The sequence below is a fragment of the Capricornis sumatraensis genome, chromosome 2 (genome assembly GCF_032405125.1).
Source record: "Capricornis sumatraensis isolate serow.1 chromosome 2, serow.2, whole genome shotgun sequence".
In the NCBI taxonomy this organism is placed as follows: Eukaryota; Metazoa; Chordata; class Mammalia; order Artiodactyla; family Bovidae; genus Capricornis; species Capricornis sumatraensis.
The window spans coordinates 42777993-42800194 of NC_091070.1; the positions used below are offsets into that span (position 1 = coordinate 42777993).

General features: G+C 46.0%; 1 protein-coding gene across 2 annotated transcripts; it reads right to left on the minus strand.

Annotated features, from left to right (window-relative positions):
* Positions 1-219: 219 nt before the first annotated feature.
* HDC (histidine decarboxylase) lies at positions 220-21798 on the minus strand. 2 transcript variants are annotated; one of them, XM_068966486.1, is made up of 12 exons: positions 21768-21798; positions 18819-18991; positions 15344-15457; positions 14287-14409; positions 11201-11335; positions 10806-10949; positions 9882-9948; positions 8880-9042; positions 8697-8787; positions 4655-4753; positions 1088-1189; positions 220-954 (listed from the first exon to the last, which is right to left on the minus strand). In XM_068966486.1, the coding sequence occupies exons 1-12, from the start codon at positions 21796-21798 to the stop codon at positions 220-222; spliced, it is 1977 nt and encodes a 658-aa protein (XP_068822587.1). The 2 variants fall into 2 exon arrangements, with proteins under 2 accessions (XP_068822587.1, XP_068822588.1); XM_068966487.1 differs by lacking the exon at positions 4655-4753.
* Between the last annotated feature and the right edge of the window lie 404 nt (positions 21799-22202).

Consider the following 22202-nt stretch of genomic DNA (forward strand, 5'->3'; position numbering starts at 1 on the left):
CTCTCTAGCCAGTCTGCTGGAGTCTTCTGGACCATGCTGGCTTAAATTCTCTATTTGAATCCTATCATAGGTCATGAACCTCTATGAGGTTCATGAGAAATCATTGGCTTTTTCCCAAGAAAAATGCACATACATATAAGCACATAAATTCAGAATCAATTTTAAGAGGTTCAGAGACTCCTTGAAGCACATTTATGGACCCAGGCTGAACCCGCTGGTCTAAACAATTGCCTGCAGAGGGCAGCAGGGCAGCTGTAGCCCACACTGAGAGCTGCATTCAGGAAAGTTGGGGACACTGTAGAACTTGATTAGTTTTTTGAAGGCACTCTTCTTCAGCAGCATCATCTCTTCTGGGAACCTAGAAAAGACCCTGACCCGGCAGGAGCCACCATTCTTCACAGAGCCTTCTGTGCTCAGTTGCTTCTGAGCACTCACAGGCACGCTATTGCAACTGAGGGAACGTACTGCCTTCTTCTTGTTCTGCACAGACAAATAACTGAACAGGAAGGAGGACAGCTTGTGCTCGGTGACGTCTGGAGCCTCTTCAGAGAAGCAGTCATCCAGTGGGTCCAGCACGGTCTCAAGATGGCGGCTCACAGGACTGGCTCCCACACGCGGAGGCTGCTTGACGATCTTCCTGGAATGGGCTGGGTCATCGCCTGCCCCATTGACAGGGGGAAAGGACATCTCCTTGGCCAAGGCTCTGGGGCCCCTGGTTTGGAAGATGAGGTTCGCCCCCTGAGGGCTGGGTTGGGAAGTACAGTGCTGACTCAGGATGAGGGTGGCAGCATCCTGGATGAGGTTCCAGTCTCTCAGGATGTCATCCCTGGTGGTGAACTGGGATGTCACAGTGAAACGGATGATCAGCTTGTCCTGGACAGTGGCTGGAATGAGGAAGAGACGGCCGGCCTTAGCTATTTCCTTTAACACGCTTTCTGTGAGGCAGTTAGGACCCTGTTTGAAGGATAAAGACAAGAGCATGCCACATTATTCCCAGTAAGCATCCCCAGAATCCCAGTATTTACATTTCCAAGAGGCTGAAAGTCACCAAATAATACCCTTCATGTGAGACAGAAGATCGCATTACCTTGAGACGAAAAACCACCAGGCCAAGGTGCCTCTTGGCAGGAATTTCAAAGAAAGGGTCATTTCTGACCAGAGATTCAAAATACTTAGCCATTTCTGTGCCCTAGAATTGTGAACATCAAGAGAACTGAGATTATTAACAGGAAGAGAAGACTGTGCATAAAACTTCGCCCTGCTAAACAGGTTTAAAGCTGTCATGCCTGTGAACCATGGAGACCTAAGTGACTTCTGCCTGATTTCCTTCTCCATTTGATTTTGTTCCAAGCTGTAAAACCTCCAATGGCTCTGTATTTCTTGTCACATTAGCTCCACTTTGAGAACTCATGTCTCAAGGCCCTCTTTCAACCCACCCCCAGAAAGAGAAGGCTTGCGGGATCCTAGTTTCCTAAGCAAGATTTGAACGCCGGCCTTCAGCAGTGAAAGTACAGAGTGCTAACCATGGACCACCAAGGAATTCTCAGAAGCCACTTGCCTTGCCATTAAGGCAATGTGCCCTCATAAACCAGCTTCAGGTGTCTCAGCTTCCAGACTGACCAAGGGGGCTGGCAAGGGCCCACACCCAGCCCACGTTCTACACTGCCAGCCAGGTGCCTCTTGCAGGGTGCAAATGCTCAGAGGAAGCAACATTTGTTTCTCCTGCACATTAAGGCACAGTGTGGGCTGCTGACAGCCCTGCCCCCATATCCTAAGTCTCCATCTTCCCCTAACCTCTCAAACATTTTCACCTCAAATGCCCTTTATCCTCTTTTTTTTATGACATTAAGAATATATTTTTACCTATTATCCTCATGGAGAAGGCTTTAAACCTGTTTAATGGGTACAGAGTTTCTGCTGGGGATGAAGGGAAAGTTCTGGAAATAGTAATGACAGTTGAACACTTTGTGAGTGTACTTAATACCACTGAATTGTGCACATAAAAATGGTTAGAGCTGTCTCTGCTCAATGTTATATGGAAGCCTGGATGAGAGGGGAGTTTGGGGGAGAATGGATACATGTTATAAGTATGGCTGAGTCCCTTTGCTATTCACCTGAAACTATTATACCATCGTTACTTGGCTCTACCCTAATACAAAATACGTTTTTTTAAAAAAGAAAGAAAAAAAAATTTTTTAAGATTAAAATTTAAGGGTTATGTTATCTATATTTTACCACAATAAAATAATTTTAAAGCTTTGTACCATTGATCTTTCACTGAAGTTATCATTTTTAATTTCGTATTTTTTTTCTTAGAATTACTAACTAAATAAGGCTAAAATTTGCCCCTTTTTTTTTTTGCCCTTTCTTTCATTTTTAAAAATTTCCCCAGGTAACCAGAAGGATCTTAATAAACTATTTGCTAAGTAATTGCTACTACCTGACTCCCACACTGGCTACTGTATTTCAAGAGAAGTCAAAAGGATTTAGCTAACAATCCTTTTGATTTGATCCAGAACCACTTTCTCTCTCCAAGGCGTGGTCTGTTTAAAATTATCTCCAATCTCTGCCTAAGCACTTTTCATTTTCAAGCCCTAAAACTCTCTCTCAGGGGAAGCACTCTACTAAGTGTTTTCTAGCTGTTTTATACTTTCACAATTTACTTTCTAATTCTGTCGTCATTTCCCCCATACCTCCTTCCCTCCAAACCCATTTCCATCTTGCCCTACCAATTTTGAGAACTTTCTGTGTAAATTTTTCTTCAATCTACATGAGTAAGACATCTCAGGTACAAATCTAGAGATGATGGCAGGTGGAATAGTGAGGGAAGCTCCTGGGAGAAGCGGAACTTAATCTACTGGCATCATTTGCACAGGAGAGGGTGGTTCAGGAGAGAGAAGCACAGGTGAAGGCGCAGAGGCGCACTGAGGATGCAGCCAGAATGGGCCAGGGAGAAGCCTGAGCTTAGAGGCTGAGAACTGGGTCCTTGAAAGCCAGGCCCCAGGGTCTGGGCCTAGTGCAGGAAAAGGGGAGCTGATGGGAATCGAGGACTTTGAGTTGGAAAGAGGCAGCATGAGGGGAGTGGGCCAGCACCTGCAGGTCAATATCCAGTCCTAAACTGGAAGCAAAAGCATTTTCCTGACAATTTGTAACCTCCACCACCTCATCCCCTAGCGACTACATTTGTCTTGAGTCTGAAAATCAATCTAGAGAGAGCAAAAGTGCCTCATGTCCCTCAATAGGCTGGGTGACAGCCGCGCATTGATCAGCACCCAGTAAACCAACACCTTGATGTTAATAACAAATGTAAAACTACCAGCAGTAAGCCAGTCATCCTTAGTGATTCAACCATTTCATTGGGCTTTGTATTTGTTAAAGGAGGAAGGAATTCCCTAGAGGAAAGGTGGACAGGAAAAGACACACAGAGGAACAAAGGATGACATTTTTGGATTAAGCCTGCTGCTTTTATTCAACAACCTTGTCTTTCTCATGGGCACTTGTAAAAATGAGAGGAAAACACTGCTGACAAAAATTCTTAGTTAAGTTCCACCCCTTCCAGGAAGAATATGACAGAGCCTTAGCCATTTTGTCTAGTGCTGCTTGACAAAAATCTTAGACATAATACAGATTGCAAGTCACTGCACCCACCTGGCTCAGTTCTTATCTGTGAAGTGCCCCTACAGAGGTGTCACAGTGAGACTGTCATTGTGAAATTTACCAACAAAATTTAAATGTGGTCTGAATAAATTTAAACTTTTATTTTCATGTAGTTATAAATTCACAGGTACTTATAAGAAATCATAGATCACATGCTCTCTTACTTATTTTATTACAATGATGACAGCCTGCAAATTTATACTACAGTATCACCACCAGCATATTGACATGGATACAATCTATGCATTTTATAGATTGGGGGTTACCAATACTCACCTGTGTATGTGCTTGTGTGTATTTTGATCAGTGCAATTTTATCACATGTGCAGGTTTAATAAATATGAAGGTTTACAAACAAACAAAAAAAAGAATGACAGAGGGACGGTACCTATCTCAGTCACCTCCGGGTCTCTTTTCTAACACAATAATTTTTTTCTTGAATTGAGTTGAAATAAATTGTACCAAGTACGCCTTTAGTAAATACTTACTGACATAATGCAGGGAAGTTTGTTCCAGACTTGGTAGGTCTACATGTCTAAGCCAGGAGAGCCAGGTTTCTGGCATAACCATGAGAGTGACTAACATTTCCAGACAGCTGTGACTATCTGAGTAATTACTTAAAACACAGGCTCCTACCCTGGGCACATGCCGCCCTTTGATTTACTCTCTGTTTCTTTCTCTGCAAACCAGGCTCTCAGGCCATGCCCCCCCCCCCGCCCCCCCGGTGCTCGATAGTAGCAGAAGGGATGGTGAGACACTCAAATGGGCAGCACAGACACCAGACAGCCCTTGGTGTCACGTTCTGCTCAGTGATCCTCTAGCTAACAAACAGATGGCCACCCTGAATAATCAAGTCCCAGGAGTTCAGGAACAGGCCCAGACATCTGAGCCATACATCACAAGTCCCTAGGGCAGGTCTGCAAAGCAGAAACCAGCCTTCCTCCCCACTAGGCCATAAAGAGAGCCCAGGCTCCGCCCACATCTGCCCACTACATACATGTCTGACATGCGCTTGAAGATTCTTCACCCCAAAGGACCGAATCACGAACCAGAGTTTAATAGAGCGAAAGCGCCGGCTCAAGGGGATCTGCCAGTGCTAGAACAAAGGAAGACAGTGCTCGTGGTTAAAGACAGGGCCCCCGCTGCTGCCACACACCCCGCTGGGCTTCATCATCCGTTGCCCACACAGCCCTCCAGGGACACACGCTGTCGCCATGACTCCTGAGCCTGCTGGTAAGAAGCCAGGCAAGTTACCCAGAGGCCGCTGCATTATGTGACCAAACCCTAGTGAGCTTGGCCCTAAGGGCAGCACAGGCGGACACCAAGTCCATGACCCTGAACCAAGGAGAAGACATTTTGCTTTAAATGCTATTTTAAACGTTTCATCCCAGGCTGAAATCCAAGATAGGGCGAAATACAACTTTCTCCAAAAAGAACCTAATTACTTGAATTGCAGAAAATAAAGTTTTATTTCTATTCCAGAAAATAAAGTTTTATTTCTATTACAAAAATGTAAAGTATGGGGGTCAAGAGCTCAGATGCTTGAGTCTGGAAAACCTGGGTTTCTCCTCAAGCTCTGCCTCTGACTACCTGTGCCCTTGGGCAGTGCTGCCTCACGGGCTCCTCGTGAGACAAGAATGAGCAGCACCTCCAGGGAAGTGGTGTGAAGAGCATCACAGGAAACTATCAGTAGATGTTGGCTATTTAGATGATAAAATGTGAGCCACCAATCACAGCGGCATTTCTGCCTAGAACTAAGATGATCGTTACTTAATATCACTGTCCTGTCCTGATCTTCCTTGCGACATTCCTGTGTCCTCAGGAGGCAGCATTCCAGTCCTTGGATTTCAAATAAGCAAGCATATCTCAGCCTCTGTTAGACTCAAATTGACCCTTTGCTCCTGGTGACCAAGTCCAACAGAGCTTAAAGTTCAAGGCTGCAGGCATCAAAGAGCTGAAAATGTTCAAATCAATTCCACACCAATCTCTAAGGTCTGAAAACAGAGTAAAGGGTTTGGAAAATATTTGCAATTGTCTGATGAGTACTCTGAGTTTAAATGACCTCCTCCTCAAGTGTCAGAAAGCTTTGCCACAATTTCTGTTGACTAAAAATAAATATTTGTTCCATCAAATATTTATCTAGTCCTTCACAGAATGGCCTAATCCTCAAAACTGTGCGCATCTGCATCCTTCACCCCAGTTCCCGCCTCAGGCACAGTTTGGACATGACCCCTTGGTTGATGGACAGTGTTTCTCTGTATCAAGTACTAAGCCTTTGATTTCCAAGCAAAACACTCTTGTGCTGACGACCAGCTTGGGGACTTTCTCTACCAGCAGAGGGCATCAAAACCTGGATACAGGACAAAAATCCCTGTGACAAGCAAAGTGTAAACTCCACCCTTAGTTAGATGGACACTCCGGATGTAGACTACTGAATGGATAATAGTGGTCTTTCCTAAAAATATAGTTTTCCAGATGGCTATGGCCAATTGACTACAATAACTGACCAGCAAATTAAATGAGAAGCAGAGATGATTTTCATTTTGATTTCTTTACAGTCTGTCCATATCCCCCAGTTGTTCCTCTTGTCGCTATTCTGAAATCAATCCATGCTGACCCAGGAGGGTGATTCTAGCTGACATTTTCTGTTGGAACATGGCTCTTCTTTAACTCAAGGTGTCACCAAATCTTTTCTATGTCCTATCAAGGTTTTGCCAGTCTCCCTGCCAAGGACAAGACAATGCTCTCTCCACTAACTGTGGGGAGAAGAGGAAGCTTCCTGATGTCAGAAGACTCTAGCTCTGATTTTAGGTGGCTCCAGGGTCCCAGGGATGAAGTCCTCAAGTCTTCTCTACCAGGTTGCTGCTCTTTTCTGGCTCATCTTAAAATGGATAAGTTTTTATTTAAAGTTTCAGTCACCTGGGTGAAAAAGAGCTTGAGGTATGAGTCAGAGCAGCAGTGAAGACCCCTGGGATCACAATGGACAGCAGCTTCACTTTTCTAGGGATTGCTTCAAGATTTGAAGATTAAAATCCATAAGATTAGAGGTGGGGGGAGGAAAAAATAAAGTAGCACCTTCTGGTTGTAGAAATATTCATAGTAAGATTCCCCTGGATCAGTGCTAAGAAAAGCTCAATTTAACATTCTTATGAGTGATCTGCAAGAGACAGAGCACCATAAAATCTCAAAAGTGATGGGAATGAGCCACAAGAAGATAGTAGGGTTGTGGATGAAAACACCAAAAGTAACATAAAATCCAAAATGGGCCAAGGTAAGAAAATGCTCTTAAGTTATGATGATCCAAGTTTACTTACAGGAAAATAGGCATCATATCATACTCAGGAGAGAAACCCAGAATTATCCCTAAAGATATCTGGCCCTTGGGCTACTGTATTTTTTTATTAAAAAAAAATACTGAAAACCCACTACACAGGACAGTAGTGATGAAAGAACCATTATTCTATTTTTTATCAACTTCTGGAGGGTCCTCCCAGACCACTGTAAGCTTATTGACTGAAATTCTAATCAAAAAGCTTCAAAAAAAAATCTTAAGAAATATGAACTGGTCCAAGGGATAGTAACCAATATAATCAAGAGATGATAGAGTGATTATTTTAGGACTAAAAGGCCTAGATGCTTCAGCCCAAGGTGAGAAGACAGAACGGTCTCTTCACAAAAAATGACTCACAGATAACAGGCATTGCTCTCTGTGCTTCTCTGAATTCATTCATTCAATCCTCACAGCAAGCCTAAGAAGATAGCACTGTTATTATCACCCTCATTTTATAGATAAGAAAACCTAAATAGTTTAAGTCATTTGCCCAAGTCCACACAAATTAATAAATGGAGAAGCCAGAATTCAAACACAGATCATCTGTCTTTGGTACCTACATACTTAATCTCTTTACTATACAACAAATCTCTGCAGCTTAAAAGAAGAGCTTTTAGAAATGTCATGTCTACCATTTATGGAGCATGTACCACATTCCCAGTAATAAGTGATCTACATGTTATGTTTCCATTGCAGCCTCACAATACGCTATGAAACCAGTATCACCAAGCCCATTTTGCAGATGAGAAAGTCAAGGCTGAGAGAGGTTCACTAAGTTTCCCAAAAGCCCACTGCTTGTATGGAATCTCAGAGCCAGCTCATCTCACTGTCTCTCGCTTTGGCTATGTTATATGTAATTTACTAGTTTACATCACTGGGTGTGCGCATGCTAAGTTGCTAAGAGTCCTGTCCAACTCTGCAACCCCATGGACTGTAGCCCACTAGGCTCCTCTGTCCATGGTATTCTCCAGGCAAGAAAACTGGAGAGGGTTGCCATGTCCTCCTCCGGGGGATCCTCCAGACCCAGGGATCAAACCCACATCTCTTACGTCTCCTGCATTGGCAGGGGGGTTCTTTATCACTAGCACCACCTGGGAAGCTCTTACATCCCTGTCTCCCCTATAATTAAAGGAAGGACCCATCTTCAGGCTGAGAAGTAAATCTGAAGAAGCTATTTCCCCAAGAGACAGTAGAGACTGAGAATGTGTACAGCATCAAGAGACTGAGGTGCAGCTACTGGGCAGACAGGAACGCTTGAAGGCATCCAGAACTTCAGGAAGGGTACCCATTGCCCCATCCCCACCGCGCAGCTTCCCACAGCACCTCGATGGGGACTAAAGGAGGACAGTGGTGTAAGCAAGGAGCCTCTTTTCCTGCCTGTAGAAATTCTCCTTCCTGCCCTGCTGCTGGGGAGTGAGCAGAGAAGGTTACCCAGGATGGAGGCAGAAGGGAATTGGGAGAATTTTCAAATGCCACAGATACTTAGGAAACTTGCACACTGCCTCAAAGGTTGGTCACATTTTTTAGGGTTTTTATAAAGTTTTCTGGGTTTCATTCTGTATGCTCAGGCACAGTTTGAATCTGAAGGTACACAGCGGCAGTACTGTGGGATGGGCTCAGAATGTGAGGGAAGGAGACCCTCGGGGGGTCAGAAGCAGCCAGTTTTCCATCTCAGAGGCCGCCAGGCTGTTCACGCCCCGCCACTCACCATGAAGTCGGTGGCCACGCCCGAGTCAGCGTGCCTGAGGTAGACGGGGTCTACGCTGAAGGTCTGCTGCAGCTTGTACTTGTCCTTGACCCTGCGGGGTTCCAAATGGGCATAAGTGGGCTCAGGCCTCTCTGAAGGAAGTGAGGCCTTCCCACAGGCTGGGAGCCCGGCTGCCACACTCACCAGAAGCCGGTACAATCAAAGTGCACCATCATCCACTTGGAAGGGTTAAAGGTGAAGGAATCGGCATACTCGATGCCCTTCAGAAAGCCCCGGAACTCAGGGCACAGGAAGGCAGTGCCTGCATAGGCAGCGTCAATGTGGAGCCACAGCCGCTCACGGGCACCTGAGGAGGCAAACGTCACCTGCTGGGGATGGCAGCGCGGGGTGGCGGTGGGGGGGGCGTTGGTTGTCACCACCAGCTAAAAAGCAGCTTTCATCTGGCCTGGCTGCGAGGGAAGGACTGGGCAAGGGTGCCCGGGGCGGAATAAGACACAGAGGCATGTGGGCACGGGGAGGGTGTCAGTGCAAGGAGTGGGGCTCAGGGAGGCAGGGCCACCCCGTTGGGGAAAGACTACAAGCCTCACCCTGGCCTTTCCTCTCACCAACCAGAGGGGCAACACTCTCTTGGGCTCCACTCAGAGCTTTCTGGAACAGAAGCCAATTTACCACTGGCCCAGAGAACAAGGTTAATGGATCCAATGCAAACATTAGAGAGGGAGGGGCTCTCTTTCCTAATGGGCTTCTCACTTGAGAATTCTGAACAGTCACATTTGGGCTTCTCTTCTGCCCTTATTCCCCGCGCTCAGGGGTTTACTCTGCCCTGCCCTTTTCATTTTCTTAGCCGAGACTAGAAAATATTGCACTATGCCTCATTTACCCTCTGTTTTGGACACACCCTGCTTTAAGCAGATTTCATACAAGGGAGAGGGTGAGAGATCTGAGGACCTCCCACTGCTGCCTCGAGGATGGGAGGCAAGGGAGGTCAGCTCAGTCCCCCACTGGGAGAAGCGGTGACCTGGCTGCCTGGGAGAAGGCACTCGTGACCTCTGGTAACTCCTCCCACGCTCTGTGCCTTGACCAAGGAGGAACAGGAGAATTCCACTGAGCTGGCTTCAGGCTCTTACTCTAGGGAACATGTTAAAACTCATCACTTGTCTTCCTAGCCAGACAAGGCAAACTTACAGATGGGGCCCAGCTCTGACAGGCAGTCAAATGCACAGACCCCAGTGGTCCCCAGTGTTGCACAGACCTGGGGGAAAACAAAGGCAGTTAACATGGGAAGATAGGCTTATGTGACACATTCAGCCTGAAAAAAGATTTTGGCAGAGACATTATCTACCCCATGCATCTGACTGGAACAGCAGGTATTTCACACTATATTTTAACATGACCCACAGTAAGAAATTATGTACTGAAGAACTTATGCTTTCAAATTGTGGTGCTGGAGAAGACTCTTGAGAGTCCCTTGGACTGCAAGGAGATCAAACTAGTCAATCCTAAAGGAAATCAACACTGAATATTCATTGAAAGGACTGAGGCTGAAGCTCCAATACTTTGGTCAACTAATGTGCAGAGCTAACTAACTGGAAAAGACCCTGATGCTGGGGAAGATTGAGGACAGAAGGAGAAGAGGGCAACAGAAGATGAGATGCTTGGATGGCATCACCGACTCGATGCACATGAGCTTGAGCAAACTCAGGGAGATAGTGAAGGACAGGGAAGCCCGGCCTGCTACAGTCCACAAGATCACAAAAAGTTGGATACAACTTAGCAACTGAACAACAACAGTAAGAAATATGTTTTAGAGAGCCAACTAGGACATATACACATGTGTATTTGAAATAAAATTTTACCACACATGCATATTCTCAATACAGGAAGGTACTCTCATATTTTCTATTCTATTTCTTGTTTTTTTTTCTTTTAATGCTGGTTATGACCCACACAACTTATTTCCTAACATATCAACTCATACTTTGTAAAACAAAGTATATTTGAGGACCTTTTGGCTCTTGTTTGCAGCCTGTTACTTACCTGAATTCTGCCAAAATTCCTTCCTCCCCTTCCAAATCTACTGTTTTAAGCTGAGAATGTGGTCTGACTTACAAAGATGGGCACCAGGCCCCTTTCCCTGTCCTCCTTGATGGCTTTCTGAAGAGCTTCCCCTCGGAGCGAGAAGTTCTCATCCACAGGCAGAAATTTCACCTTGACCAGGGAAATCAGACCAGCCTTTTCCACCGAGGAGTGGGCCTGGAAGGACCACGGAAACCTGTTAGCAGTCGTCTGGGAATGAGCACTCCCAGAAACCACTGAAACCAGACAAAGGGAAGCAAATACAGTATCTGACGTTTGTCTTCCCCCACGGTTCCTTGGAAAATCTCCCAGGCCTGAGTAGCCCTGAACCCAGCAAGCTTCTGTCTACAGGGAAATCTCTCAAGAATTAAGACTCCAGAAGCCCAGCCCTCCCTGCCTGAAGGCTTGGCCTGTGTTGGGCAACTCACCTGGTCAGAGGCATAGGCCACAAGCCGGGCGTTCAGGAAGGACTCGTCTGCCTCAGGCTCAGAGGCTTTCATTTCCAGGATTTTGTTCTTCCTCGCTGCCAGCAAGGCGATCAAGGTGGACTCGCTGACTGTGCTCTGCAGTGGAAGCAGGATTCACAGTGGTAGCCTCTCCGTGTATTCTCTTGACAAATTCCCCAGCTTCGTAGGGTGTGTGTGTGTGTGTGTGTGTGTGTGTGTGTGTAATAGCTATTCTTGAGGAAGCACACACACAGCTCCTGCCTAAGGAGCTACCTCCCTCCACTCCCCAGCTCGCATGCCTGTTCTCCATCTCCATTGACAACCTCCTATGCATTCCTGGGAAACCTCCCTCTCCTATAACTTTCCAATTTTCAACAACATCTTTATAGGCCACCGGGACCAAAAAGAGAATGTCCAGAGAATGCTCGATACATGTCTGCTTGTAGGTATGTTCGTTCCCTGTGTCTTTAAAAAAAAACAACTTTCAATGTATTCATTTGGCCAAAAAGTTCAGATCTTCCCCACCATCTTATGGAGAAACTCAAACTTTTTGGCCAACCCAGTATTAGGTGTGAAATGGAGTTTGTTTCCACAGGGATAGCCCAGAGAGGGAGGGTCCTGGCCCATGGGCGAGAGGACTTGGGCCTCAGTGTTGCTGCTGATGGCTCTTGTGACCTTAAGCTAGTATCGCCCCTCCAGAAGGCTCTTTTCCATTTATAAAATGGAGAGTGACTCTTTCGCTGCCTCCCAGAGGGGACTATCATTATCCAAAAAATATTAGGTAGGATTTTGCTCTGGCCGTGACTGTGGGAATCCTGGGAGCCACCTCAGCAACCTCCCAAGAATCTTGATGCTCCTTGTCATTCGTTTGCTCAGTCTTTGGTGTCCTGGCTTCCTGAAATCTTCAGGTGACCTACAACTGATTGGTCCCTTCTGAAAAGCCTGGCAGACTGTGTCACAGAGAGTGGTATAGACCAGATCCCACAACATATTCAGTGGCTAAGAACTAGTCCATAATAAGGAAGCCAGCAGCATAGTAATAATAATATAATGGTGCCACCTTCTATCCATGGAGCAATTCATAGTTTACAGAGAACTTTCTGCCATCCCACTTGCTCCTCATCAGACCTGCATCACATGATTACTGTCTACATATGAGAACAGTGATGCTCAGGGAGATGACAGGACTAAACCAAGTTCATAGAGCTGATGGATACAGGAGAAAGCACTGTTTGGATTTAGACAGGCCTGGGGTTTGAATCCTCATTCTTCCACTCACCAGCTGTATGATCTGGAGCAAAACTTTAACCTCTCTGAGCTCCAGTGCTCTGGTTTCAAACATCTGGGATGATGTTTAAATGACACTATTTACCTACAGGATTCTTGAGATAGTTAGATGAAAAGCAAGATCATGCCCAGCAGACATTTAGCATGTTCTTCCAGATATAATATCTGAAGCTGTAACTATCTGCTAACACCCAGAAGGTCTACAACATGCAGGAATTTGTCTTTCTTGTGAGGATCAGATTTAATCAGTACAAGACTGGAAGGAGATGGGACTTCCCTGGTGGTCCTAGTGGTTAAGAATCCACCTACCAATGCAGGGGACACAGGTCTGATCCCCGGTCCAGGAAGACTGCAACTAAGCCCGCGTGTCACGACTGCCGAGCCCAAGTGCCACAACTACTGAGGCCTGCGCACCCTAGACCCTGTGTGCCGCAACAAGACAAGCCACCACAGCAAGAAGCCCAAGCACCACAGCTAGAAAGTAGCCTCCACTTGCCACCCCTAGAGAAAGCCCATGTGCAGCAACAAAGACCCAGTGCAGTCAAAAATGTATAAATAAATAAATAATTTTTTAAAAGACTAGAGTGAGAGAGGCAGTCACTTAGCTAGCAAATGGGTGCAGCAAACATCCCAGTTCTCATCTCAGGGCAACACAGCTACTTTTATTTAATAGATGAATTCACTGAATCCTAACATCCACCCTTTGAGGGAATAAAAATTATGATTATTATTTCTCTACCTAATCATAAAATCAAGAAAATGACACATTACAGAAGAATTCAAGAATTTGGGGCTTCTCAAAGGTCTCAGAACCAAACCCTCATGAATGTCAAGGGTTTACAGATGCAGAAGTACCTAGCAATGTGCACAGCATATGGGAGGCACCCAGCAAGCTCCTCTGTGCTGCACTGATCTTGACAAAAAAATTAATATTTGAAGAACTATCATTTGACAGATATTCAAAAGATGGGATTAGAGGTTAAGATAAATTGATTGTTAATTTCTCTCACTGGCAAGGATCTCCTGGACCTAGGAGGGTGGGTAAGAAGTCTCTGCTTGCCTTCTCTTTTCCAATTACCATAAGGTGTATCACGGGACAAGAGAGGGGAGTTGTCAGATTATAAACTAAGAAACGTGAATCAGGTGATCCCAGAAATGTGATCACATGTTGACATTTTGTGTGTGTGTGTGAGTGCATGCTAAGTCGCTTCAGTCGTGTCTGACTCTTTGCAGCCCCATGGACTGTAGCCTGCCAGGCTCCTCTGTCCATGGGATTCTCCAAGCAAGAAAACCGGAGTGCATTGCTGTGCCCTCCCAGAGGGGATCTTCCAGACCCAGGGATCAAACCAGAGTCTCCTGCATCTCCTGCGTCGGCCAGCAGTTTCTCTACAACTAGCCCACCTGGGAAACCCTGCTGACATTTTGTGCTGTGCTGTGCTTAGTCGTTCAGTTGTGTCCAACTCAGAAGCCCTGTTGACATTTTAATCATTTTCCAAAAAGAAAAAAAAAGCTAAAAGAAGAGTGGAGACAGTGGTGGCTGCATTTAAAGGCAACAGAAGTCAAGATGGTAGTGACAGCAACGGCGGGAGCAAGGCCCGTGGTGGGGCTGTGACATCTGTGATGGTCGTGTCGGGCGTGACAGTGGCAGTGATCATGCTGACAGTGGGCTGTGATGGTGGTGGTGTGAGCGACATGGCAGAAATTCCATAGAAAACACGAGAACTGCCCGGGGAAGTCTGGCTTATCTTTTCCTACTTCGTCCCTATGCTATGAAGAGGCACCTGCAAGACGCCTCCTCCCTGGCTGCCGGGGTGGTGGTGCAGGAAGTGCTCAGGGAGTCCCAGCATTTTTGCCAGCCAGTCCATGACGTTCATCTCCAGCTCTGTGCACGCAGGACTAGAAGCCTGAAAAAGGGGAAGCAGTTCATCTGGATTGCTTCAGGGCACCAAGATGCCCCCACCGGCCCCCCAAACACATCTGTCTCTGCCTTGACCTTCCCTCTGTCTTGTCCCTGGAGAATGGAGAAGGGACCACTTTCAGGTCCTGTGCTCCATCCCTGCCAGACCAAAAAGGGAAAAGAAAACAGGGCTTTGGTTCATACCATCCTCAATGAGGTAAATTCTCCTGTGACTCCAAAGCCTTACGGATAAACAGGCCCAGAAACTTCCATTTGGCTTCTATTTGGCTCCCTAAGTCCCTAAAATATCCAACTGAAAAGCATTCTAAAGGCCAGGGGGAAGTTTTAGGACTAAGAAAGAAACCGCTTCCTCCTGGAAAAGATAGCAATTCTCCTAGCTTCCCACCCACCCCACCCACCCACCCCTACACACACACACACACACACACACACACACACACCCTATAATAGTCAAGGCTTAAAATACAGAGCTGTTCTAGGAGGATTCTGGCACAATTTAAAGCTGATTGGTGCTTAAGAGCTTATTAAGGGAAGTCTTAGGGAATATCCCTAACCCCTCAAAGACAATGTTACCATTAGGTATCAAACTGCTTAGAGAATGTCACAAACTGGTAATAACCAGATGTCAGTCCAGATCTCATCTCTATCTGTATGAGTTGTGTGGTCTCGGGGAGATAAGTTACTTAAGCCTTAATTTCTTAATTGGCTCCTACAAAATGGGGCCAATACTCATAGTTTCATAGGGTTAAAGAATAAAGTGAGATCATTTATATAAAGCTTAAGCTCAAAGAAAGTAGCCATTGTTAATATTTACCTTGAAACCCTGTTCAGAAGCCAGGACAAAATATGTCTGTCCCAGGATGTCCCTTCCTGCTATGCCCTCTTTACCACTGGTTATAGCCACAGCCACTGTTACTCACCCAGGTGAATCCCAAGCAGTTGATGGCATCAGCCAGCATGTCTCCCAGCAGTGATGGCCAAGAGGTGAGAGCTGGGTAGTAGGCATGCATATGGGGGCTTTGCCAGTGCACCACCTGGAGGCAGAGCATAGACACAGGTGGCACCAGGGGGCAGGTCCCAGGGCTTTCCTCCTCCAGAGACCCTCCCTGGTACGGGGAAGCACCCACTCTAGAGATTGGCTGACACTTTCAAGACAACCAAACAAGTGACACAAATCCATAAAAATAAGACATATTCACAGTTCTTGCTGCCCACATTTCTCCTATTCTAAGCTCACTCATCAGTGGAGCATTTGCACATAGGCAAAGACCGGAAGGGAATATGCAAGATGAAAATCACTATGGGAATCAGAGCTGTGGATTCTGGGTACTCTTTGCATCAGTCTCCAATGCTTAGCCCCCACAGCACTCCTATCCAGTAATAAAAGGAAGGGGAGATTGTGCTCTGTAGCAGCAGGTGGCTTATCTCATCCAGTCATTTGCGAAAGGCATCCCTAGTTCCCTGGGCAGGCATGGGCTCAAAGCTGTACTGAGCTTCCCAGTAGAGATGAAGAGAGAAGACCAGAGGATAGAAATGCCAGTCCAAGGACATGGGATCCTGCTTCCAGGTTAACCCTTGAGCCCACAGCTGGACTAACCAGATGAAAGGATGAGCCAGTGGACAGGAAAGACTCCCTACAACAAATCTCAGAAACATTTTTGATGGCTCATCGGGCCCCTCTGGCTTCATCTCACCAATCTACAAACATGACCCGTTCATATCTGTGATCACATCTTTGAGGAAAGCTGTGTTCCCCAAAGGAAGGCACTTCTCATACAGACACGATGTTCCAAAACCTATTAATTCTTAGAAAGCTACTAAAGGTGCATTTCCTCCATGATCCCCTCCCCAAAACCATGGGACGGTCTCATTCTAGATATTTCACCCTATTGAGAGCCCATGAGATAACATTGTAGTTTATTACTGAGTTATTTCATGTGCACAAATCCCTTTAATCCTTCAAGAGCAAGGACAGTGTTCTGGAGAGTGTGTATAGTAGAAGGAGCGCAAGATTTAAGCCCAAGGACACAGGTTCCAGTCCTACCCGTTGGGCTATTAACAAGCTGTATGACCTTGTAGATTGACTGTGAAGCTAATGAATTTAAGCATCAAGGTCCCATGTTTGCATGGGTCTCTTTCAAGATTAATTCATTTTTTTTTTAATTTAAGGAGGTCCCAAATTTTGCATCCAATTAAGACCTCATAAAACCAGGATCCTCCCCTGTACCTCTCTCTCTCTCTCTCAACCTCAGTTTCTCGTCATAAAATAAATCCCATCTCCTGGGGTTGTTGTGTGAATTAGCTTGGGAAGAAATTTGTAAAATGTAAAGCACTAATAATGTTAATGGTAAGCTAATCACATGGTGATAAATGCATCACATCCTGACTTGACTCTTAGGTAACAGACCTCTTCCTCTGAATTTCACCAGGCAGAAGGTGTCATAGGTAATAACAACATCTTCCACTTTCTATGCTTTATCTTATTTAATTCTCACAGTACTCCAATTAGGAGTTTCTACCATCATCCCTATTTTACAGATAACAACTGGGGCTGGCAGAGAAAGACAACATCCCCATGATTGCTACATCTGGTAAGGACAGATGGCAGAAATCCAGGACTGCCTGACTCCGGAGCCCAGCACCTAAGCAGGATGGCACTCTGCCTTCTCCCCCTGCTCTTCTCTCCCTCCCTCCCTTCCTTGGTTTCTCTAACCAAGGTTGGAATTAAGGCAAAAAGAGTTTTTCTTCTTTTGTGTCTAGGGCGTGCCGTGGAGGGGGAAATTAACCCAGTTTTCAATGAGGTGCTGACCCATATGAGAAAGCAAAGGGCCAACTGCTTTCAGGCCAACTCTCAGAGGCTGGTGCAGCCTGAGAGATGAGATGAAAGATTGGGTCTTCATTATCAATGTGCTTAGTGACAGTATTTTGGAAACCCAGAGAAGGGCTTCCACCTCCTGGCCTTATCAAGAGGCAATTGTCTGTTCTAATAAGATACATGAGATCAGATAAGCTGGAGGAATGCTTATCAAAACAGACAGACCTCTAGGTCCAGAAATGAACCTCTTTAACCACACCCCCAGCAACTGCTGGAATTTTTCAGTCAAATGAATCAGCTCATTTCCACCTCTTCTGACAGTTGCTTTCGGTCTCACTAGCAAATTACAGTTGGTGCCTCCACCAATTACATTGTACAGAATGAAATCCATGAGATAATCTTATCAGGAAACTAGCCTCCCTGGTAGAGCTTTGCTGATATAGAAAATGTCAAACGATGCTTGTGAAATAGGCTGAATGGTCAGAGATGAGCATTTGCCTTTGTACAAATTTGCTATCACTTGCTGTGTTTGAAGACCATCTCGCCCCTGCCTCCAGGTGTACTTCTGGCACGTCTAAGTCCAAAACTCTTTGGGGGTGATGGGAGCAAGTGTCAAGTCATGCTGGGGAAGGGCAGCTGGACACATGGGGTTCAAGACACCAGCACTCCACGCAGGGAGAACTGTCACTTTGGGAAAATCAACGAACCTGTCTGAGCCTCAGTTTGGGGATAAAACAAGCCAGTCTACAATGTAGCTAATACTGTGCCTGGCACGTGGAGCGCAGTAAAAGGCAGCCCCTCCGTGGGAGGAGCACGGTGCACTTGCAGCAGGAGCACTGGGCACAGCTCCTCACCTGGCGCTTCGGGATACCATCACAGCCCACGGCGGCCCCAGCACAAGCCCCAGGCAGCAGCCAGCCTCTGTCAGTTCCCTGGCCCCCCTCGCACTGTCACTAGGCTGTGCCCCTTGTCCCTGAGAGTATAGATGACTCAGGGGGAGCTCCTCCCTACTCCTGAAAAGCAGATCCATCAGATATCCCTTGGTCAGGAAGGATATAGCTCCCACTTCAGAGGGGAAAGTGACTGGGACTCACTTGGCTTCCTGGCCCCCCAACCTGACAATCGGAATGCCGTCAGAGGTGGGTGTTCTTGGCTTCTCTGGTTCCCTTTGGCACATATCAGGATTCCATAGGAGAGCCCCCAGCTCTGCCAACAGGAGCACCAGGAACCAACTCCCACCACCCACTCCCTCTTGCTCCCCACAGTCATCCTTCCCCCTCTGGCCCAATTTTCACCACTCATCTTATCCCATCAGATTTCCACCCTTCTGTCAGACAGGCCCTAGGATGTAGTTCTTACTCCTTCCTGCTCCCTACCCAATTCTACAGGTCAGTCCTGGCACCAGAAACCTAACTTCAGTCCAAGTCCTGGCCCTCCACGTGCCCAGGAGACAGGCTGGGATGTTGGTGGTCTAGGGCCTGGGGGTCATTTCACGTTTACTCAAAGCAGGGTTTCCAGGCCTAGCGCCCACCCTCCTTCACCCCGACATCCAGAATCACCCTGAGGTGACTGCATCTCACCCCAGGCATGATGATTCGCTCAATGTCCCCAAAGATGCTGTCCCAGCTGTCGGGCTCCACGGGTGCACTCTCAGGCAGCTGGGCTCGCAGGTAGCCAGGCCTCACGTCTGGAGTCACTCGCCGCTCCCGCACAGTGGTTAGGTACTGGCAGATGTAGTCCACCATCTCCTTTCCTAAAAGAGAGGCAGAGAGGCCAGCCTCATGTCCCCTGACTGGGCCTGGCTAACCCATGCCCATCGCCCTTGGGTTAGGGCCAGAGACTTGGTGAGGAAGGAGATGGATTCATGGGCTGAGTCAGGGAGGGTCTGACCTCCGGCACACAGCTTGTCTTCAATTTAAAAATTAAGAGGTGTGCAAAGGAGTGAATGAATGATGCAGAGAGTATGTGACTATATAAATGAACAAGAGGAAAAAATTCCAAGGCCTCAAACTCTAAAACCAAGGTAAAAGAGTGAGAGTGTTAGTTGCTCAGTTGCTTTGCAACCCTGGGCTTCCCTGGTGGCTCAGCTGGAAAAGAATCCGCCTGCAATGAGGGAGACCTGGGTTTGATCCCTGGGCTGGGAAGGTCCCCTGGAGAAGGGAACGGCTACCCACTTCAGTATTCTGGCCTGGAGAATTCCATGGACTGTATAGTCCATGGGCTCACAAAGAGTCAGACATGACTGAGCGACTTTCACTTTGCAACCCTATGGACTATAGCCTACCAGGCTCCTCTGTCCATGGGATTTCCCAGGGAAGAATACTGGAGTGGGTTGCCATTTCACCAAGGTAAAGTATTTATTTTTCCTCCCCTTCCCTTCTCCATATCAATCCTGAACAACTCTCCCACCTTTCTTTTTCTTTTCAAAAAACAGAGTATGTATTTATTCATCACCTTAGAGGTTCAGTATAAACACTGTGGTTCTTTCTAACCAGAAATTACACACACACACACACACACACACCCCTATACTCTTTGTTGGCACAAATGGCAAGCTTCCACACCAGGTTCTGATAAAAGATTTAAAAATTCTATTAGTTCACCATTTCCACAGGACCATTAAATTAATTCCTCACATTTTTGGACCTGTGAACATCTTTGAGAATCTGATTAAAACTGTAGGTTTATACACATATGATTTTGTGTATAATTTTTGAGGTGCATAGAGTCCCCAAAGTACAACCACAGGCCCAGACTAAGAATGCTGGACTAGGCTGAAATCTTGGGGAAATGCAGGACTATGTCTTAATCAACTTATCTCCCTCAGTTCCGTCTCCACCAACACCTCAGCACCTGGAACAGTTTTCAGATGCTCAAAAAATTTTGTCAAATGAACAAATAAAATAAGGAAGAAAATGCAGATCTTATAAAGCTAATGTGGGATACGATTAACCAAAGCAACAACTATTATGAAAGATTCTCCTTTACATGTTTTCCAAATAATCTAGAAACAAATTTTATGTGTTTCATACATAGATAGATTTCATGTCTTAAGAGTCAAATCATGTCCCCTTTTTCTTATATCTACTTACAGTGAATAACCAAGAAGAATGAAATCTGTAATAGGAAAATGTGGTATGCTGATTGAATATTATACATGTTATAAATCTTTTGAAATTCTACTCTAAGACTTCACTGTAGTCTTTCCCTATTTTTTTCTTAACTGCAATCATACCCACCCAAACGTTTGATCCCTGAACAAGTGTGATATGTTCGAGAGGTATACTTCATTAAATGAGGATTTAACAGGGAAAAAAAAAAATAAGGAAGAAAAACACCCAAGTCAAATATTGAAGTCACTGCAAATTATCTTTCTTCCCTTTCATTTCTGCAGAAAAGGGTCTCTATCTTCAGAGCCTCTGTCTCTTTGTGTCTGTCATTGTCTCTCTCCCTCTCTGTCTCTCTCAGTATCTATCATTCCTCCTTAGGACTCCCTAGGCTCCTTTCTGCCTGCAACAGAGAAAGAGAAAGAAGGAAGGAGAATCTGATGGCTTCGCAATGCATCAGCTCACGAAAAATTCTTATGAACAGAACTAGCCCCAGACAAAACTGTGAAAACTCCCAGTACTTCTCTCTTCTTTGTGCTCTCCTCCAACCCTCCCATGGCCTGATGCCTCTCGTGATTGCAGCAGCATCTCCCCAGTGCTCTGACAGCCTTGGACCCAGCCCTCCACTTGTCCAGGGACTGTATGGAATATTTTTGTGTTCCACACACAGGATAAATGTCCACAGGAACCTGCTCTCGGCTGAATGCCTTTGGAAAGCAATGGAATAAGTTAATGTCCACTGAAATGCAGACATGTCTACTTAGTGAGTTATGTCTGGGTAGACGAGAGGAAAAGTTGGATTTTAATATTAGACCATGACTTACTGCAAAATAACTTACTAGTGGGGATGAGGATATAAACACTTATAAAAAGAGAAATTATAAGCAACTACCTATTTCCCTTCTTAGGACAGCCATGCCTGAAAAACAGGATAACCATCTGGTTTTGCTCATCACACAAGGTTTGAGAGACAGTAGGTATTCTTTAAACATGGAATGAATGACTAAATGAAAGAACTCTCCAGGCAGAGTCACACAGAGAGAAACAGGAAGAAAGATGAGATTTTTGCAGTGACTGCAGAATACTAAGAGGAATTCTTTTCTCTTTCAGAAAATGAATGATCCCCTTTTTCCCATTTAGCAGATCAGAAATCCAAATGCCCTATTCTGTGGGAAAGTGGAAGGGAAGAACGTGGCTCAGCAGTGTGGATGTCCATGAGATTCGGTGCCTGAGAGGGATGATGAACAAGAGGCTGGGAAAAGTTTTAAACTCTGATCCCACATTCCCTTCTCAGGAAAAATTTTGCAGAAGCCAACTCTCAAGAGTTAGCTCTAATGCTCCAGTCAAAAGACATCCCAACATCTAAGCAGCCGTTTCTAGAAGAGTGGCCACAGGGAAAAGGCCAGGGACACCCGTGCTCACCTCTCTCTCTGTACTCCTCAGGTTCCATCATATCGCTCGGGCTCAGGGCTGGCTCCTTCTTGCAGAGGACACAGTAGAGGATATACTCCTGGGTAGCCCTCTGTGCACTCTGTATTTAAAGGGTTCTCCTCTCTTCCCCCCTTAGCTCCACCCCTCAATGTCTCTTTCTCTAGGTTTAATTAATTCCACCCCTTCTTCCCCTAGTCCTTGTTGGGAGCAGAGACCACAGCTTTAGCCGGTCCAGAGACCTAGGATAAAAGGCATGTCTAATTAAACAGCGCACTTAGCAGGCAGCCTCCAGGTGGATATGGTAAAGAGCCCTCTTTTCTTTCTGCCCCTGGCTTCATACAGTGGAGGACGAGCCTCACACAAAGCTCCCGGCTCTGTAGCCCAGAATGAAGCCAAGCGGGTGCCGAGTAAGTAGCAAAGGTTATT